The sequence below is a fragment of the Plecotus auritus genome, assembly GCF_963455305.1.
Source record: "Plecotus auritus genome assembly, chromosome: 6".
Lineage (NCBI taxonomy): Eukaryota > Metazoa > Chordata > Mammalia > Chiroptera > Vespertilionidae > Plecotus > Plecotus auritus.
The window spans coordinates 178877915-178896800 of NC_137773.1; the positions used below are offsets into that span (position 1 = coordinate 178877915).

General features: G+C 57.0%; 2 protein-coding genes across 5 annotated transcripts in view; one reads left to right on the forward strand and one right to left on the reverse strand.

The window, feature by feature from the left end:
* Positions 1 to 18886, forward strand: part of CCDC12 (coiled-coil domain containing 12) — a 43579-nt gene extending 24693 nt beyond the window's left edge. The window contains exons 3-8 of one of the 4 annotated variants that reach the window (XR_013960821.1): positions 11081 to 11160; positions 12778 to 12839; positions 13070 to 13104; positions 13612 to 13688; positions 13782 to 14053; positions 15187 to 18886. Coding sequence is in view for 1 of the 4 variants with exons in the window: in XM_080672422.1 (XP_080528548.1) it covers positions 11081 to 11160; positions 12778 to 12839; positions 13070 to 13104; positions 13612 to 13688; positions 13782 to 13864 (337 nt within the window). In the remaining 3 variants the exon portion in view is untranslated. Of the gene's footprint in view, positions 1 to 11080; positions 11161 to 12777; positions 12840 to 13069; positions 13105 to 13611; positions 13689 to 13781; positions 14115 to 14709; positions 14841 to 15186 lie in introns of those variants that run through there. The other 3 variants (XR_013960822.1, XR_013960823.1, XM_080672422.1) reach the window with 3 other exon arrangements.
* On the reverse strand, positions 4152 to 4583 carry LOC308250134 (proteasome activator complex subunit 3-like; the record flags this gene model as incomplete). Its single annotated transcript, XM_080672423.1, has 1 exon — positions 4152 to 4583. One exon carries the CDS (start codon positions 4581 to 4583, stop codon positions 4152 to 4154), a length of 432 nt encoding a protein of 143 aa, XP_080528549.1.

The following is an 18886-nucleotide window of genomic DNA, read 5'->3' on the forward strand; positions in this document are numbered from 1 at the left end:
CCTTCCTGTAGAGCTCAGCTCAGGCTGCTCTGTCTGTCTCTGTCCTGCCGACCCCCTCAGTAGCTCACCTACAGTATTGATCTTATTTTGCCAAATCCTGTCGTCTGGTTGAGGCAACTGAAGTTGCCTACACAAGGCTCCCTCCCCTGTGGTTGCAGGCACGTGAGCTGGAGCCTCCATCAGAGATTCGGGGACAGGTTTTGGAAGCGGTGTGGGGCAGGGAGGGACCACGTGGTTGGTCCTCAGGAGCCGGGGGAGCTTCATGTCTGTTAGCATTTCCTGCCCAGCTCTGAGCTGGGGCCATGGGGCAGCTGTGGAGCTCTGCTTGGGCCAGGCCTGGTGTCTGCATGGACAGGTGGCCTTTGCCCTGAGCGTTTCCTTCAGGCACAGGCCTGTGCAGGCACCTGCTCCCGTGGGGATAGATCTGGATGCCCTGAGAATGCTGACCTCCGTGGGCTGTTGGATGAGGGTGCACAGGCGGGGAGGGACGCTCCCTGAGGGGCTGGGCCGGCACCTGGGAGCAGGCTTTCCTGATGCCACGGCCTCGTGCTGCCTTCACCAGAGTAAGTGGAACCTCCCCAGGTGCAGGCCTCTTCCTGCCCCGTTCAGAAGCCCATCTCAGAGGAGCCGGGGCCTTTTCAGGTTCACAGGGGTGTGTGCCTGCACCTGACGCGGCCGTTTACCACGTGTGTTCACACCGTCCTTGGGCGGGTCACGTTGCTTCTGTGAGCCTCTTCACCTGCATGTCTTCACGGAGAGGTGGGGAATCAAACCGGCCCGCCCTGGGGAACGGAGCGCATGCCATAGCTGTTACCTGGCTGCGCTGGGGCTGGGGCTTTGGCAGAAGGAGGGAACTTGGGGGCCTGAGAGCTGAGGGCTGCAGACACACCCGGAAAAGGCAGAGTTGACTTCTGTGTAAGGTCTTTGCTAACTTTGCAAATGGGACAGGAGCTGGGAGAACAGCGAGGTGGGTGGGTGAGGGTAGAAATAGGCACATGTGACCAAGAAACGGGTGGTTGGGACCCTCTGTAGAGCTTCCCTTACGTGCACAATAGATGGCCCTCGGCAAATATGGGGCATCGTTAGCAGGTGCCGTTGTCGGCCCGGACACCCTGTGGGGCAGTGTCCATCCTCGGTCTGGCTGAGGAGATGGACTCCAGGAGCGTTGGAGCGGGCGCCCCGGGCCTCCCCCCTCAGCACCGTGCTGGGCAGTCACCGCCTTCCTCTGCCCGGGCGCCTGCCCATCTGCTGAGGAGACTTCAGGACCCGCTGTCCAAGCTCCTTTGCCTTTCCTATACGTTGTAGAATCCGCTCATTAATATTTATGAAAAGGCTTGCTAGGATTTTGATGGGAATTGCATGGATTCTCTAGATAAATTTTTTTAAGTTTTATTGCTCCCTTTGGGATAAATCCTGTCCCGTCCTCATACAACCGAATCCCCAAGGGGGAAGTCAGGGCCTGCAGATCCGCTGGCCCAGCCTCCACTCGGGGAAGGAAAGACATGTCCCCGCCCCCAGGAGGGTCCCTGCTTCTCCGTCCTGTGGCTTATTCTGCAGGCGCCCATGCCTCCTCTACCCCAGCCCCTCCACCACCTTCGCCCTCAGTGCTGCCCCAAAAGGGAGGTGCTCTTGCCTCTGTCCCCCAGGCCCTCTTGTCTGCTAAGCCACCTACCCAGTGTCCTGAGTGTATAAGGTTAACCGCCTGTCTGTGATCTGGGGCCCCTGGGAAGCTGGCCTGCAGAGGGCTTCGTGCAGCTGCTTTTGCTTCCTAAGCCTCAGTCACTTCCTCCCGGTGGCAGGTTGGCTGATAGGTGCGTGGAGGTGTGTGTAGGTCGGGCTTGTGGAGAGGGGAGGGGAGGGGTGGCGCACCTTCGGGAAGGGGCCAGGGAGCATGTCTTGTTAGGCGCCTGAACAAGCAGCCCCGAACCCTCAGCCCCACAACCGCCTCCCTCTGGTTTTGGATCACGTGTACCCGAGCTGGAGCAGTCACTGCTCAGGACAGGGGCTCACCTGGGATGGGTGTCACGTCCTGCGGAGAAAGCGGTACTAACTGCCTCCTCCGGGATGGAAAACCGGTTCTCCAACTCCATGTGGAGAGAGGTTCCCGCCCAGCTGAGGCCCAGCCCTGACCTGGCCTGGCGCCCAAACCCTTTAGGCTGGTAAAGGCCAGGCCCTCTCCTCTGCGGGTGGGTCCCAGGATGGGGTCTGAAGCAGGGTGTGCTCACTTGCAGATCATGATGTCAGCTTGACTTGGCAAACATCGCCCCACTCCAGTGGTGCCTCCCAGAGTGGCTCCCTCCCCGCCTCCTGCTCCAGGTCAGGGTGTCCCAGCGTGGGCAGGGGCCTGGACCGTGGGCAGGGGCTGGACCGTGGGCAGGGGGCCGGACCGTGGGCAGGGGGCCGGACCGTGGGCAGGGGCCTGGACCGTGGGCAGGGGGCCGGACCGTGGGCAGGGGGCCGGACCGTGGGCAGGGGGCTGGACCGTGGGCACGGGCCTGGACCGTGGGCAGGGGCCAGACTGTGGGCAGGGACCAGACTGTGGGCAGGGGCCCGGACCGTGGGCACGGGCCTGCACCGTGGGCAGGGGGCCGGACCGTGGGCAGGGGGCCGGACCGTGGGCAGGGGGCCGGACCGTGGGCAGGGGCCCGGACCGTGGGCAGGGGGCTGGACCGTGGGCAGGGGCCTGGATCGTGGGCAGGAGGCTGGACTGTGGGTAGGGGCCCGGACTGTGGGCAGGGGCCTGGACCGTGGACAGGGGCCCGGACCGTGGACAGGGGCCCGGACCGTGGACAGGGGGCTGGACCGTGGCTCCAGGATTTGTGCTGAGGCAGCAGCTCAGACACCTGCTGTCACCCTGTTTTTCCTGATCCTGTTGCTCAGGAGTAGGCCCCAGGATGTGGGCGACTGAATCAAGAGAGGACTGGTTTCAGGATGGTGTGTCATGGCAGCCGTGGGAAGCAGATGGGCCCTGTGACGGGGGGAGGGGAGCGGGGGCTAGGTCCCGCTGCCTGGAAACAAGTTTTGATCCTGTATGTCATGACCTTCGGTGCTGCCAGAGCCCTCTCATCCAGTCTTCCCGCGGTGGGGTGGGTGTGGTCCACCCTGAGGTGAGGAAACCACATTCATGCTGGTGACGCCCTGAAGGTCTCCCATCCGAGAGGGAGAGGAGCCCCTGGACCCTCCTCCTCTGGCCCCTGTCTGATGGAGAACAACGAGCCCGCCAGTCCCATCAGCCCCACGTGGGGACCCCGCCATTCCTGTCCTCGGCCTGCAAGCTCCCATGAACACAGCGGCGGTGACCATGGAAACAGCCTCGGGCTTTGAGCATTTTACTAGGACTTTACGGAAGGACTGGGTCAGGCCTGGAGCAGTGGTGGGTCCCATTCGGGATCGTGGCCTCGCCTTTCCATGGGCTCCAGGCCTTGTTTTCGTTGGGGTCAGGAGGTGTCTCCATGTGCCGGGCCTACAGGCTAAACAGGCGAACAGGCTGCGGGCGGGGTGTTCCGGGGAGAGCTCCTGCGTTTACTCTGGACGTTCAGGGAAAGAGAGCCCTCTGGGCTCAGGTGCTGATGGCCCGGCCGGAGCTGGTGTCCAGGGCTGTGACTGAGGAGCGCCTCTCACCACTGTCCCTCTGACCCCGGGCCACACGGGGCTGCCCCATTCTGCCTCTCCAGGGTGCAGGGCAGGGTGTGTGTGAGTGTGCGCGTGTGCGTGCAGTGGAGTGGCCTGAGAGCAACGGGGAGAGAAGAGAGGGCAGGCCCCGAGGGTGAGACTTGTGGCATGAAGCGTGGGGGAAGGGGCCAGGCCGGACGCCTCCCAAGCAGTGTGGACTCAGACCCATTTGGTGGTGAGGGGTGGGCCAGGCAGTCAGGAAGCCTCCTTTCTCTGGCATTCCGGACCTCTGCTTCTGGGCTTCACTTTCTTTTTGACTACCTGCGAGTTTTATTAGACTCTGAAACAGAGAGGTGTGATCACTGTATCCGGTCAGTTTCCCCATCCCGACGGTCATGTAACAAACCAAGGCAGTGCCGGTCTTGAGCCAGACCCAGAGTCCCCTGGCCCTGGCCTCAGTATTGCTGCTCCGGGACCACTTGATCTTCTCAGTATTTTTCAGGATCATGTCATGTAGGGTGACATTGATTCCTTAGTTCTTACATGATGAGACAAAGGCTGATACGTTCTTTCTCATCAATCTCTGTCACGGTTCGGCGATAGTCCTCCACATGGGGACATTTATCTGTTTTAGAAACCAATTTGGCTCTTGTAGTGTCATATCTAGAAATTTGGTCCAGGTAAGATGCAGCTTCACTCTCAACAGTCCTTAGTTCTGCAACTGTCTCCTCCTGAATAGATACCCCGAAGTTGTCCCCATCTTCCGTCCTAGGAATCAGGAGCTGTACCCACATTTTGACCGTGTCGCGTTTCTCAGTCAGCAGCCGGATCTCAGGTTTCCCTTTCTCAGTAATGTCCGCCAGCTGCTGGTTGCTTTCTAGCATCCCGTGGGGCATCACAAACACGTGGGTTCCTGGAAAGGCCTCCTCACACTCATCCAACCTTGGCTCTTTGTAAGTGGGACCGTCCATCCATCGTGGCTGTTGGTGAGAAGATGGGTCAGGGTCACGTCTGATGGGTCTGAGTTAGGTCATGAATGTTTAGGATTGGTTTCTTCAAAAAACTTACCAAGTTCTGACAACTTCTTTGGGGAAACATTTGCCAACAAGTCTTCTGCCTCACTTGTGATCCGCTCCCTGAAAGAATCAACCTTGAGCTTCACTTCCTGATCCACCTTCAGCAACAAGGCCATGGCCGGGCAGGGCCGTGTTCGCTCCGCTGGAGACGGAGGCGCTGTGGGCCCCGGGGAGGGGGTCAGAGGGACGGGGGGTCAGAGGGACGGGAACTCTTTCGGCTGCTCTCGGGAAGCGGCTGCCCTCGCTGGCTCACAGACTCCTCACTGACTCGCTCGCTCCCTCCCTCTGTGCCACCCACCCGCCTGCCTGCTGCTGGGTGCCTGTTTCTGGGCTTCACATTTTAAGAGGACACCAGCGTTCCCCACCCCTTCCTGCGAGTCTCCACCCCTTCCTGCGGGCCAGTGGCACATCTAGAAGATGTGAGAACCCCAAGGGATGATTTCCCCAGAATCTCCACGGCCAGCCCAGCCAGAGACTATGCAGCTGACCTTGAGGAAGATGTCGTAGGGTCACCATACCTGTCGGGCACTTGACAGGTCTCCCCAGGAAGGGGAGGAAGCGGAGGAGAGGAAATGCAAAGGACATGGCCTGTTTTAAGAAGACTCAGTAGGATGTGAACTCGGGCATCGCCCTGTGGCTTTGCCACAAAGACAACGGAAGTCGCTTTGGCGTGGGCTGCTCTGACCAGCCACGTTCCTGCCCCCTTTGCATCTCCTGGGCACAACTTCTTTGCTTCCTGCGTTGTCTTTCCAAGCGTTAAGAGGCCCAGAGAGCCCCGGGCTACCACAGAGCTCATTCCCAAGTGCTCTCTGAGTGCTGGTGTCCAGCCAGAGGAGGTGTGTGCCCAGCCCTCCCTCTCTGGGACGAATTACATGGATGTCAGGTCTTTCAATCATGTTGCATGTGTCTCTCAGGCTCTTTTCTGCAACCTCTGTGAGTGCTGGGCTGGCTCTAGGAGTTAGTGGGGTCGGGCGTGCAGCCGGGGCCACATTCAGGTGTGACTTCTGCTGTGTGCCGGGTTGTGGGGCAAAGGGGCCCAGGAGAGGTGCAGTCTGTGGTGCGGGTGGGGACATTAGGGGAAGGGAGAGACGCTCACAGTGCCACCTGGCTGGGTGGCTCGGACAGGGCTGGCAGGTCCAGGGGCATTTGGTTGGAGAGCAGGCCGTGGTGGATGGCGGGTGGTGGCAGGGCTGGGTAAGAAGTATACACTTGCTTTGGGGACACTGGGGACCCTGGGTCAGAGGGAGGGAGAGTGGAGGTGTCCAGGCCCAACTTCGATAGTGGCTGCCCACAGGGACGGACCGGGCATTTGGGCACAAAAGACAGGGTCCTACAGGCATCGGCTCGCTGGGCTTCCCTGAGGTCATTTCCTGTAGTCGCTACAGCACTCCCTTTCCTGTTCTTTGAAGAAGCACACAGATCATCTGACGATGCATTTTCCCAACTTGTCTGGGTCTGGGAAGTCTTCTTTGAAGGCCGTTTATCTAGATTTGTGGTTTCCATCGTTTCTGTCGAGAAGTCGGCTGTCAGCCCACGTTTCTGCTTTGCTGGCCGGTGTCGGTGTTCGAAGCATCTGTCTCGGGTTCAGTGGGTGGACGGGCTGCCTGGGGGTCTTTTCTTTGGAGTTGATGGTGTTTCTCTAACCCACGGCTTGATGTTCCTCATCGGTGTGAAACGTTCTCCGTCGTGCTCTCCTGTTGCCCCGGGACTGGAATTACGTGGATGCCAGGTCTTTCGACCAGGTTCCATGTGTCTCTCAGGCTCTTTTCTGCACTTTCCGCCTTCCCTGTGCCTCAGTCAGACATTTTCCGGCCGGTCTTACCGCTTACTAGTCCTTTGTTTACCGGTGCCCTGGCTACTATTGAACTCATCCAGTGAGTCCTTAATGTGGGTTATATTTTCAGTTACAGAATTCCCATTTGATTAACTTTTACTGTTTCGGATTGTCTGCTGAAATTCTCCATCTTGTGGTTTAGCTTCCTGAACTTTTATTAGTGTTAATTATTTTACATTTCATTTCTGATTATTCCGATATTCGGATCACCCATGAGTGCATATGTGTTGTCTTTATTTTTTCTCATGGCTTTGATTGAATCCTGGATGTTAGGTATGAAAAGTTCTAGAGATAATTTGAGGTTCTGGATAATTTATTTTCCTCTAGAGCAGCGATTTTCAACCATTTTCATCTCATGGCACACATAAATGAATTATTAAAATTCTACCGCACACCAAAAAATGTATTATTTTTCACTGATCTGACAAAAAAATAGGTATAATTTTTATTCGTTCACATTGGACCGCTATTGTTGTGTTGCTGTTGTCATTTTCTGTTTGAAAATCGAAGGAGAAAGGTCAGTGCTCCTGACTAAGCAGTCAGGCGCTGCGTGTGCTGACATGCCTGCAGCGCCGGTCGAAATGGCTGCTCTGGAGAGAATGGTTCCAGCTGCAGGTGGGCAGAGGGCTAGGGCGCCCTGGCCCACCCTCAGGCCTGAAGGAGAGGTTTCCTCTACCGGTGCCCAGTCACACGGCCCCTTCTTCCCACGGGCAGCCGCCTGTTTCCCGTCTGCTTCAGGTTCACCCCGATTCTGAAGATAGGGGTCATGTGGGGGTCACAGCAGAAAGCCTGGGGTTGGCCAGGGCCCTGCTCTTGGCTGCCCTGAGCACAGGTTTTGTCTCCTCAGGCCGTGGATTGCAGGAGGTGCTGCTGCCAGTGATGCTTCAAGGAGGAGAGTTGCCCTCCGTCGGGCCACCCTTGACTTCTGCTGGGCGTGCAGCTCCTCAGATCCCTGTGGCCTTGGTACTTCTCCAAGGCCAACAAATAGATTTTAAAAACACACAGGGTGGGCAAAAGTAGGACGAAGTACTCACTTCTGGTGGTGGTTGGTTAAACTACCAGCCATCATTTCCTAAAAGATAAATCATAAGGCTATAAAATAACACCAATAATAGTGAGAAAACAAATAATATAAATCCTATATAATAAAAGCCTAATATGCAAATTGTCCCCTTGGGCGGTTGTTCGACCGGGAGACCAGGAGTTCGACTGCTTGCTATGACATGCGCTAACCACCAGAGGGCGGCGCGGAACATGGCAGGCATCGGTGATGTCATGCTGGCAGTGAGCGGCAGTGGAGGTGCTGCCGGCACTGATGGACAACAAGAGCGGGACCACAGCGGGATGGTGGATCAGGTGAGGGGGTGGCACCAGGCCAAGGCAGGGCTGCAGGGCTGCGAGGCTGCGGGTGCGGCTGGGGCCCCATCTCCACAGGCCACCCTGAGGGACCCCACCTGTGCACAAATTTGTGCACTGGGCCTCTAGTCTATGTAATAAAAGCCTACGTGACCCTTATGTTGGAAAGACCAGAATGACCGGTCACTATGATGCTCACTGACCACCAGGGGGCAGATGCTCAGCATAGGAGCTGCCCCCTGGTCAGTAAGCTCCCACAGGGGGAGCGGCAGGAGCCCCTCCCACCTCTGCAGCAGCACTAAGGAGCAGCGAGAAGGCGGGCAGTAAGGAGCAATGGGTCCTGGACTGTGAGAGGGATGTCCACCTGCTGGCTTAGGCCCGATCCCTGCGGGTCCCAGACTACGAGAGGGCACAGGCCGGGCTGAGGGACCCCCTCTCCAGTGCACGAATATTGTGCACCAGGCCTCTAGTATACAGTCTATACTAATGAAAGGGTAATATGCTAATGAGACCAGGAGACCTTCCAGACGAACTTCCAGACAAAGCCATGATGGCGGGGCCGAGGCAGAGGAGGTTAGGGGCAATCAGGCCAGGAGGGGAGGGCAGTTGGGGGTGATCAGGCTGGAAGGGGGGGCAGTTGGGGGTGAGCAGGCCAGCAAGGGGGGCAGTTGGGGGTGAGAAGGTTGGCGGCGGGGGGGCAGTTGGGGACGAGCAGGCCGGCAGGCAGAGTGGTTAGGGCAGATCAGGCAGGTGAGTGGTTAGGAGCCAGCGGTCTTGGATTGCGAGAGGAATGTCCAACCAGTTGGACATCCCCTGAGGGGTCCCAGATTGGAGAGGGTGCAGGCTGGACTGAGGGACACCCGCCCCGCCCCCCCCCCGCCCCCCTGCACGAATTTTGTGCACCGGGCCACTAGTAATAAATAAATAGTAACACAAGAAGAAACTGAGTTTGGCACATTCACAGTAAACCTACCTTTTCCCACTCCTGTGTCTGTTGTCAGGTTTTTTCAGTTGTTTGCAGAGGGCAGGAGGGCTTAAGCCACAGTCCTGCATGGGAAAGGCCAGGCCTGAGCAGAACCCGAGCAGAACCCTGTGCCCAGGATGTCTCCCAGAGGCTTGCCCTTTGACTGAGGTCGGGGTAGGGGTGGGAGGGGCCGTGAATGGGGCATGAGTGAGGGGCAGGCTCTTCATTAGCTCTCATGGTGAGGTGAGTCGGGAGGCCTTGAACCTGGCCTGACAGACCTGGCACCCAGCATGGCCTGCCTCCTGGTGTACGGATGTGGAGCGGAGGCCCAGAATGGGACACCGGGTGTTCATGATTGCTTGACTAGAGCCCAGCTCCAGGGCGCAGGGACAGTGGTTGCTGGGGGCTGCCTGGCGGCTTTCCGGGGGCTTCTGGCACCTCCCTGTCCCCTGCCGTGTCCTCCCTCAGTCCAGCTGCTCTGCTGAGGCCCGGGCGGGGCCGGGGGTGTTGTGTGCCGCTCTGGGTCCTGGCACAGTTCTCCCCGGACTCTCCGTACTGATTTCTCTCAGAACCCTGGAGCCAGTTTGAGAATGACTGTTTTTCCCACAAATCTCTGCCGTTTCCCACACCCAGTTTCTCTTCTGCTTTTCTCCCCACCCTGCGGTGAGGGGAAGTCAGTGTGCGGGTCATGCCCACTGCAACCTGACCTGCCACTAACCTGAGGCCTGGGGCAGGCGTGAGGGGCGGGGCCGGGGCCGGGGCCAGGGCGGGTGTCCCTGCTCCTCAGAGGGGCAGCAGGCTTCCTCCACGGGCCATGTGGGCACTGCCCCAGGGCACAAAGATTCAGGCTGGCCCTGGGGCTGTGGTCTTGGGCCCTGGCAGAGGGGATGGGGCAGGTGCTGGTGAATGGGGACTGAACTTGAAGTCCCCACGTCCAGACCGCTTGCTGCCAGTGCTGGCCGTGTGGCCACAGCACCTGCCCTCCCCGTGGAGAGGCTGTCTGCCAGGGCGGGGCAGGCGGCAGCCCTTGGTGGCCTGGCACAGGGGGGTTTGGTAGATGCGACTGGGAGACTGCCCTGTCCTGGAGGCCCAGGACATCGAGGGCAGCAGTCCTCGAAAGGACCCCTACGAGGTCGTGGGGAGGACGAGGACCTGCTCTGCAGTCCCACCGGCTGGCACTGGGCTGGGCACTCTGCCCCAGGGCCTCGATGGCCTGACCCAGTGGCTCCTTCCTTCTTTCTTTTATTGATTTCGGAGAGGAAGGGAGAGGGAGAGAGAGAGAAACATCAATGATGAGAGAGAATCATGGATCGGCTGCCTCCTGCACAGCCCCTACTGGGGATCGAGCCTGCAACCCGGGCATGTGCCCTTGATCAAAATTGAACCCGGGACCTTTCAGTCCGCAAGCGGACACTCTAACCCCAGAGACACACCAGCGAGGGCGTCAGTGGCTCCTTATTAAGCAGCAGCCCCCAGGGCTCTCTGCCCCTCTGGGGAGTCGTCCAGGGGCCCTCTGCAGGCGAGGCTCTGTGGCTGGGGCCTGAGGGACTGCCGAGCCAGTGCTGGTGCAGCTGCCCGGTCTGCGGAGACGCAGCTAAGGGGACAGTGGCACGTGCACGTGGCAGTCCCAGGGTGTGACTGGTCCCTCGTGGTTCCCCTCACAGGGGTCTTAGGCTCTGCCGTGGTGGACGTGGCTGTCCCAGCCCTCCACAGTGTCATGCCAGCCCCCTCAGCCCTTGCCAGCCACGCCCAGCACAGACCTTGCCATCAGAGTGGAGGGACGATGTACCAGGGGCCCAGGCACGAAGGCTGAGGAGGAGGCCAGGCTTGGGAACAGTGCGACTACCAGCTTTGTCTCTTAGGAGTAGCTCAGCGGGGCTTTGCTGTGTGACCACCTAAAATCGGGGCAGTCTCTGACCCTCAGTTCCCGTAACGGTCAGAGGAAGATAACCCAGGGGAGACACTGGTGAATGCTGCTCAGGCACCCGGCCCCAGCTCCCATGGGAGCCTGCAGGGTGGGCAGGGCCTTGGGAGAGCAGCCAGCCAGCTGCTGAGAGGGATGAGGGCCTGAGGTTCAGAGGGCGGGCCCACCATGCTTCTGTCCCGGGCCTTCCTCCTCCGCGGGCCACTCCAGAGAGGAAGGTGGGGAGGTCACAGCTGTGTGGCTTTGTCAGTCTGCGGTGACCAAGACTGTCCGTCCCACATTCACGCCATCTCTGCTCGCTCTCTGCTGCACAGGGAACTCAGGCTGCGCAACTACGTCCCCGAGGATGAGGACCTGAAGAGGAGGAGGGTGCCCCCGGCCAAGCCCGTGGCAGGTGGGTGGCTTGTCTCCGCTCCGGGCACTGTGGAAGCTGGCAGTGCCAGGCTGGAAGTTGGGCCTCTAGCACCCTCCCCACCACCTCCTGGCAGGTGCACACGTGGTCAGTGTTGGTGACCGCAGAGAAGCAGGCAGGGCTCTGCCCTGCTCACACCCCGACTGGGAGGCCTCCCAGGGGCCTTGGAGGGAAGAGGCCACATCTCCGAGGAACCCTCTGGGCTGAGAAGTGGCCCCCGGACCCTTGAAGGGACAGAGAGAGACCCCGATGAGGGGCCAGCCATGCAGGTGCTGCGAGAGCGGGAGCAGGCGGACGCCCCCAGGTGGAGGTGTGACAGTGCCAGGCCCAGAGGCCGGGAGAGGGGTCTGCGGTGGTGAGGGCCACTGCCGGGGCTGCAGTCTCGCCGAGTGTGGGCAGGAGCCAGGAGCATCGGCCAGCGGCGGGCTGTCCCCAGCCACCTGCAGCAGAGATGCTGGGCGCTTCTTGTCACCAGGTCCCTGGCTCTTTTAATCTTCACTTTTGCTTTCAATTAGATGAGTATTAAGTACAGAGAGGAAGGGAGAGGGATAGAGAGCCAGAAACGTCTGATGAGAAACATCCATCAGCTGCCTCTTACACACCCCCAACTGGGGATGTGCCCGCAACCAAGGTACATGCCCTTGACCGGAATCGAACCCGGGACCCTTCAGTCCGTAGGCCGACGCTCTATCCACTGAGCCAAACTGGTTAGGGCTATACATTATCTTGTAAAACAGCAAAGCGCTGCCCATTGGGCAACACCCGTCTGCTTCCTCATCTCCTTTGCCCCTGAAATGCCCGTGTGTCCCTGGTGTTGTGGGCCCCACTGTGGTGGGTCCAGTGGCACCTTGGCAGGGGGCCAGTAAGCCAGGACAGAGGAGAGGGACAGGGAGCTGGTTCCATGCCTCAGGGGCAGTACCCATGGCTGGAGGGGGTGAGGCAGGGCAGGGGCTGAGGTTCAGAGGGCGGGCCCACCACGCTTCTGTCCCGGGCCTTCCTCCTCCGCGGGCCACTCCAGAGAGGAAGGTGGCTTTGTCAGTCGGGCCTGCACGTGTCTGCGGTGACCAAGACTGTCCCACATTCACTCCATCATGAGGGAACGTGGGGCACTGTGATGGGCCTGGCAGAGTCCGTGGCCCCCAGGTTTGGTGCCAGGGCTCCCAGCGTCTGTGCCACAGGGTCAGGGCCCCGGTCAGGCTGCCTGGAGGCCCAGGGTGCGCCACGTGCACCTCCAGGTGGCCGTCCCCGGCTGGGAGCACACCTCTGCGTGGGATGGGAAGAAGGCCCAGCGCCCCTGCAGACTGGGGAGAGCCGGTCTCCTGGGCCCTGCCCGGAGCCTGCTTTGGGTGTATTCACAGCTGGGGGCGGAGTCCGGCTCTGTTTATGCCAGCTGCCTGCTTTGCCCCGGATGGCTGTCATCCTGGGAACCCCAGCCTTCCTCCGAGGCGCCTTCCAGGGTCTCTCTGGCTGGCTGGGGGCCAAGGGGACAAGAGAGGTGCCCAGGACCTGCCTGCACCCTCTTCCCTTGCCGGGGCTGCACTGCTGTCACCAGGCAAGTGGCAGCCTCTCCCAGCCCCCTTGTCGTCTTGCTCCCTCTAGTGGAAGAGAAGGTGAGGGAGCAGCTGGAGGCCGCCAAGCCCGAGCCGGTCATCGAGGAAGTGGTGAGTGGCGGGGTGGCGGGTGGCCCATTTTCGCTGCTCCTGAGGGCCCTTTTCTCCTGCACCCGCTCTCCTTCCCCCTCCCTTCCCTTCCCTTCCCACCTCCCACCCCCCCCACCCCTCCTTCCTCCTTTCTTCCTCCCATTTTCCTACCCCTGTCCCTGTCTCCCTCTTTCCTTTGCGGGGGGAGGGGGGGGCCCTCTGGCCCTGACAGGTGTCTCCTCCCTCCCCAGGACCTGGCCAACCTTGCCCCCCGGAAGCCTGACTGGTGAGTGTTGCAGGGGGAGGACCCGTGCAGACGGAGGGGCGGGCACGCTTGGTGCCGGCTCTGGGCCGGGGTAGGCTGTCCTTCGTCTGTAAGTCTGTCGGGGACAGCGCCAGAGGGAGGTGTTTGAAGCTGATGAAACGAGCTGGGGGCTAAGTCCTGGGAGCTCAGAGCCAGGGGGCGGCTGGGGTGCCTTCTGGGAGCTCCCGGTGTACAGAGGAGCAGGATCCACAGTGCACTGGGCAGGTGGCTCCTGGACAGTGACCGAGGGGCCAGAGGAACCAGCCACCCTCGCACGCCGGACTCAGTTCCCGGTGTGGGGCGGGTCTGCGGGCTAGTCTCTGCCTCCCTGGGCCGGGAAGGATGGCGGGTGCTGGATTCGGGAGGGTGCAGAGGGGAGCGGAGTGCCCTGGCTGGTTCCTGGTGCCTGAGGGGCTGAAGGCAAGGTGGGCCCAGGGCCACACCGGGCCAGCCTTCAGCCTCTGGCCTCCTGCCCCCTCCCTGCGGCAGGGACCTCAAGAGAGACGTAGCCAAGAAGCTGGAGAAGCTGGAAAAGCGGACCCAGAGAGCCATCGCCGAGCTGATCCGTGAGTGCAGGCCTCGTGAGGCGGGTCCCTGCCCTGGGGGTGGCAGCCCAGGCACAGGGCCCCTCTCACCCCTCCTGTTTGCCGTCCATCCAGGGGAGAGGCTGAAAGGCCAGGAGGACAGCCTGGCCTCTGCCGTGGACGCCACCAACGAACAAGAGGCCTGCGACTCCGACTGAGCCTGCCCGTGGGAGGAAGGTCCTGGACAGGGTGGGGCTGAGCTGGCCATCACTTCCCTTTCGCCTTCAGAGCATGCTCCCCAGCCCGTCAGGGGGAGCCCGCCATGGGGAGTCAGCTCCTTGTCTCCCGAGTGGTCCCACCACCCTGAGTGGGGGCAGAGCCAGCAGCAGCTCTGTGGGCCTGCGCACGTATGTATGCATGTCTATCTTGTGGACTTTTTTTTCTGTAAATAGAATTAAGCAGACCCTGTGTGTGGCAGAAATCTATCCAGTATTGCCTGGGTTCTTGGGGTGCTTGGGTTTGGGTCCCAGACAGGTGTGTAGGGGTGGTGCTTGATTGACAAGCCCTGTGTGGGGCTGAGCGTGTGGGCTGACCTCCGGGCTCAGTCCTTGGGCAGCAGTCATCTCAGAAGCCTTGAGGGACAGAGGTCTGAGAGCCATGAGACCGGGGTGGGCCAGGCCTGCCGTGTTCCGTGGGGCAGCCGGCGAGGCTCCCCTGCTCTGTGGGCCCCTCCCAGTGGGAGAGGGAGGAGCTGGGCCCATGCAGGGGTCAGCTTGGACACATTGCCACCACGACTGAAAGTGAGGTTCCATGGAAAAGGAACAGAAGAAGGATGCTGGGAGGGCAGCCGGCAGGGCCTGCCACGGGCGGCAGGAAGAAGTGGTGAGCAAAGATTGGTAGACATTGCAGAAATCAGCATTGACCTCGCAAGACAGAGATAACAACAGAAAAAGACACAAATTAATATAAATATTAGGAGTGAAATAAGGTGATCACTATGGATTCCCCAGACAAAAGGACAGTAAGGGGGTGTTGTAAGTAAATGCCCATGTGAATTTGACAGGTTTATGAAATGAGCCAATTCCTTGAAAAGCACCGACTACCACAATTCACTCCAGATGAAGGAGATCATTTGCATAGCTCTGTAACTATTAAAGACCCTGAATTCATAGTTAAAACCCCTGAAAAATCTCCAAGCTCAGGTGTTTTTACTGGAGAATTAATATACAGGTTTAATGCAACTCCTATCAAATCCCAGTAAGATCTTTAACTATAGACAGAATTATTCTAAAATGTATCAGGAGCCCTGACCATTTGCTCAGTGGATAGAGTGTCAGCCCGCGGAATGAAGGGTCCCATGTTCGATTCTGGTCAAGGGCGCATACCTCGGTTACAGGCTCTATCTCTGGCCCCAGTCAGGGCGTGTGTGGGCAACCAATCCATGTGTCTCACATCGATGTTTCTCTCTCTGTCTCTCCCCCTCCCTTCCACTCCCTAAAAATCAATGGAAAAAATACCCTTATGGGGATTAACAAAAAAGTAAAATACATCAGGAAAGGCCAAGAACTAGAATAGCTCAGACAAGTCTTCACTAGAAGACTAACGCGTGAGGAGTCTGACCATCCAGGATTGGTGGGAAGGCAGGCACCGAGATGACGGAAGAGAATGGGGGCATCGGAGTGACCCACTAATGTCTACAAAGGCGCAAAGCGAGCTCGTGGAGGAGACGGTCTTCAGCACAGGGTGCTGGAGCGATGAGACAGCCATAGGCTGAGAGGAGCCCCGACCTGAGCCTTGGACCTGACAGCAGCCTCCATGGGCCAGAGGTTTAAATGTAAAATGTAAAACTAACAACTTTCAGGAGAAAACCTCCAGGACCCCGAGCTTGGTAAAGAATTCTTAAGACATGAGACCAAAAGCACAATCCATAAAAAGTATATTGTGAAATGTGACTTAACCAACATGGAAACGCTTTTGCTCCAACAAAGTCTTACGCAGGGGTCCTCAAACTTTTTAAACGGGGCCAGTTCACTGTCCTTAAGACCGTTGGAGGGCCGGACTTTGGTTAAAAAAAAAAACTATGAACAAATTCCTATGTGCACTGCGGGCCCGGGACGAGTCGGCTGCTAAGCAGGACAGGCAGCGGCCCCCGGCGGGCCGGATAAATGTCCTCGGCGGGCCGTAGTTTGAGGACGCCTGTAAGAGAATGAAAAGCTACAGACAGAAAATATTTGCAAAGTGCGTATCTGATAAAGGCCTCCTAACTAGAACATAATAACGAATTATCAAAATGCAACAGTAAAAGGGGAGGAAAGTCCGGTAGAAAATGGGAAAAAGACAAGAAGGGACACTTTGCCAGGGTGACATCAACAGCAGGCGCCTGAAAGCTACTGAGCACCACCGGCCGTCAGGGAAGTGCCGATGGGAGCCATGAGGAGACGTCACACGCCCGTGTGTATGAACAGCGGCAGTGAAGTCGGGGATAAATACTGGCAGGACCTGGACGAGCGGAAAACCTCACACATCGTTGGCGGGAAGTAAACGCTAGTTACTCTGGGAAATACTTGGGCAATTTCCTCAGAAACGAAACGTGTACTTAACATAAAACCCAGCAGCCATGCTCCTGGCATTTGGTTCAGAGAAATAAACTGTCCACACAGCGGACATAGCAGTACAAGAGCTGTGTCCACAGAGGCTCAGAGCAGCCTGGCGTGTCATCGCCCGGGGCGGGAAGCGGGTTGTCTCTGTCCAGGACGTGTCGGTGTAAAGGAACAGAGAGGAGGCTGCCAAGTCATCACCAGACCCAGATCTGGGCTCGGTGCGGTTTCCCTGCCTTCGGTTTGAAATGGAAACATTGCCCCAAAGGGTGCAGTGGGCATGGCAAGAAGTTCTCACACAGGGCGTTCCTTCCCTGGACTACGAAGTGGGCAGTTTAAGGGGTTTTGTTTTTGTTTGCTTTTTGACAATTTGTTTTACTCTGTGAAAACACACACCCACAGCTCTGCCCGGTGGCTCAGTTGGAGCATCGTCCTGTACACCAAAAGGTGGTGGGTTCGATCCCCGGTCAGGGTGCCTATGGGAGGCAACTATTTCTCTTCCCCCTGCTCTCTCTAAAAATCATTAAAAAACATATCCTTGGATGAGGATTGAAAAAAACACCACGAGATTCCCTTCAATAGGTTAAACTGGTGCCTCCGTACCATGCAATACTACTCGGCAGTGAAAAGGCGTGGCTGTTGATAGAAGGAATGGCTCAGGAGTGAAAAATACATACATGTATAGGAAGAGATCATGTCTTGTATGGTTTCCTATACAATGTTCTTGAAATGACAAAATCATAGAGACCGAACAGATTGGTGGCTACCAAGGTTTAGGAATGGTGCAGGCTCCTGGGACTATAAAGGGGCAGCTTGAGGAAGATCTCTGTGGGGATGGAATAGCTTTCGATGGCAGTGGGGATTACGCAAGTCCACACGTGATCACGTGGAATGAACCACACATGTTGCTTCTGGATTTATTGTGCTAATGGCCTGGTGCATGAATTCGTGCACATTGAAAGGAAATTAATTAGAAGAAATATTTTAATATCACTATTCGCCCTTTCTCTATAACAAAAGTGTCAACCAAATTCATGGTCGACAATGACAGATGGAAACACGCATGCGATTGGCGCCAGCGAGAGCTTTTTATGTATCACACATGTGCGAGTCAACTTAGCCTTTTATGTGTATAGAATAAACTTGCTTAATTAGACCTGCTTTCTGATGTAGCAAAACTTTTCCCAGTCCAGTGAAGGGCCTCAACTTCTCTTTCAGGTAATTGACAGCAACACAGCAGTAAATATCAACACGAAGCACATTATTATTGTAGATCACGCGGGGAGAACAAAGGATAAAATATTTAACTGCAGCAGTGTTTGACTATATTCTGCGCAGTGAGAAAACCTGAAGTCATTTTCAAGGTCTATTCTTTTTAGTCGGGTCAAGTTTCTAAGCTTTCTAAATCTCCATTTTCTTTTTTAAAATATATTTTATTGATTTTTTTTACAGAGAGGAAGGGAGAGGGATAGAGAGTTAGAAAAATCGATGAGAGAGAAACATCGATCAGCTGCCTCCTGCACACCTCCCACTGGGGATGTGCCTGCAACCAAGGTACATGCCCTCGACCGGAATCAAACCTGGGACCCTTCAGTCTGTAGGCCGACACTCTATCCACTGAGCCAAACCGGTTAGGGCTAAATCTCCATTTTCTGGCTAACAAAGAGAAAATAGGATTCCACTGAGTCTCCTATCTACCTACTCCAGGTCTTCTGTGAGGATCAAATGAGATGAGGCAGGGAAAACGCTTCACAGACATTTGGTTAAAGTGTAAAATGTCTCCACCTGGCTGTAAAGCAAGTCATGTTCCTGGGCTGAAGAAACTCCAAGAAGGCTAGTCGCTAGGGAGAGGAAGCTGGGTGTTGCTACATGATGTCATTACCTGGACAGATGGAAGGACACTTAGCATATTAGCTTTTTATATAGATAGATAGTATGGAAGCTGTGACTCCCATCTGGGGAAGCTCGTGAATGGTACACAGGATGCTCTGTACTCTCTTTAACTTCCTATAAATCTTTTTTTAAAAAATATATTTTATTGATTTTTTACAGGGAGGAAGGGAGAGGGATAAAGAGAAACATCGATGAGAGAGAAATATCAATCAGCTGCCTCCTGCACACCTCCTACTGGGGATGTGCCCGCAACCAAGGTACATGCCCTTGACCGGAATCGAACCCAGCACCCTTCAGTCCACAGGCCGATGCTCTATCCACTGAGCCAAACCGATTAGGGCTTCCTATGAATCTTTAACTTCCTATAAATCGGTTTCAAAATAAGTTTAAAAATATTTTCTGTGAGCAAAGAGAGAACGGTAAAACATGTTAATAAATTGTGTAAATTTTTTGTTGTTGTTAATCCTCACCTGAGGATATTTTTCATTGATCTTTTAGAGAGTGTGGAAGAGAGAGGGAAAGACAGACAGAAACATCAGTTGGTTGCCTCCTGCATGTGTCCCTACCAGGGCCCCGGCCAGGGAGGAGCCTGCAACCAAGGTATGTGTCCTTGACTGGAATCGGACCCAGGACCCTTTGGTCTGCAGGTCGACACTCTGTCCACTGAACCACACCTGCTAGGGCAGTGTGTGTGTGTGTGTGTGAATGTTTTTAAAGTATGCTGTCTGTTCAAAAATACAGTAAGGTTTC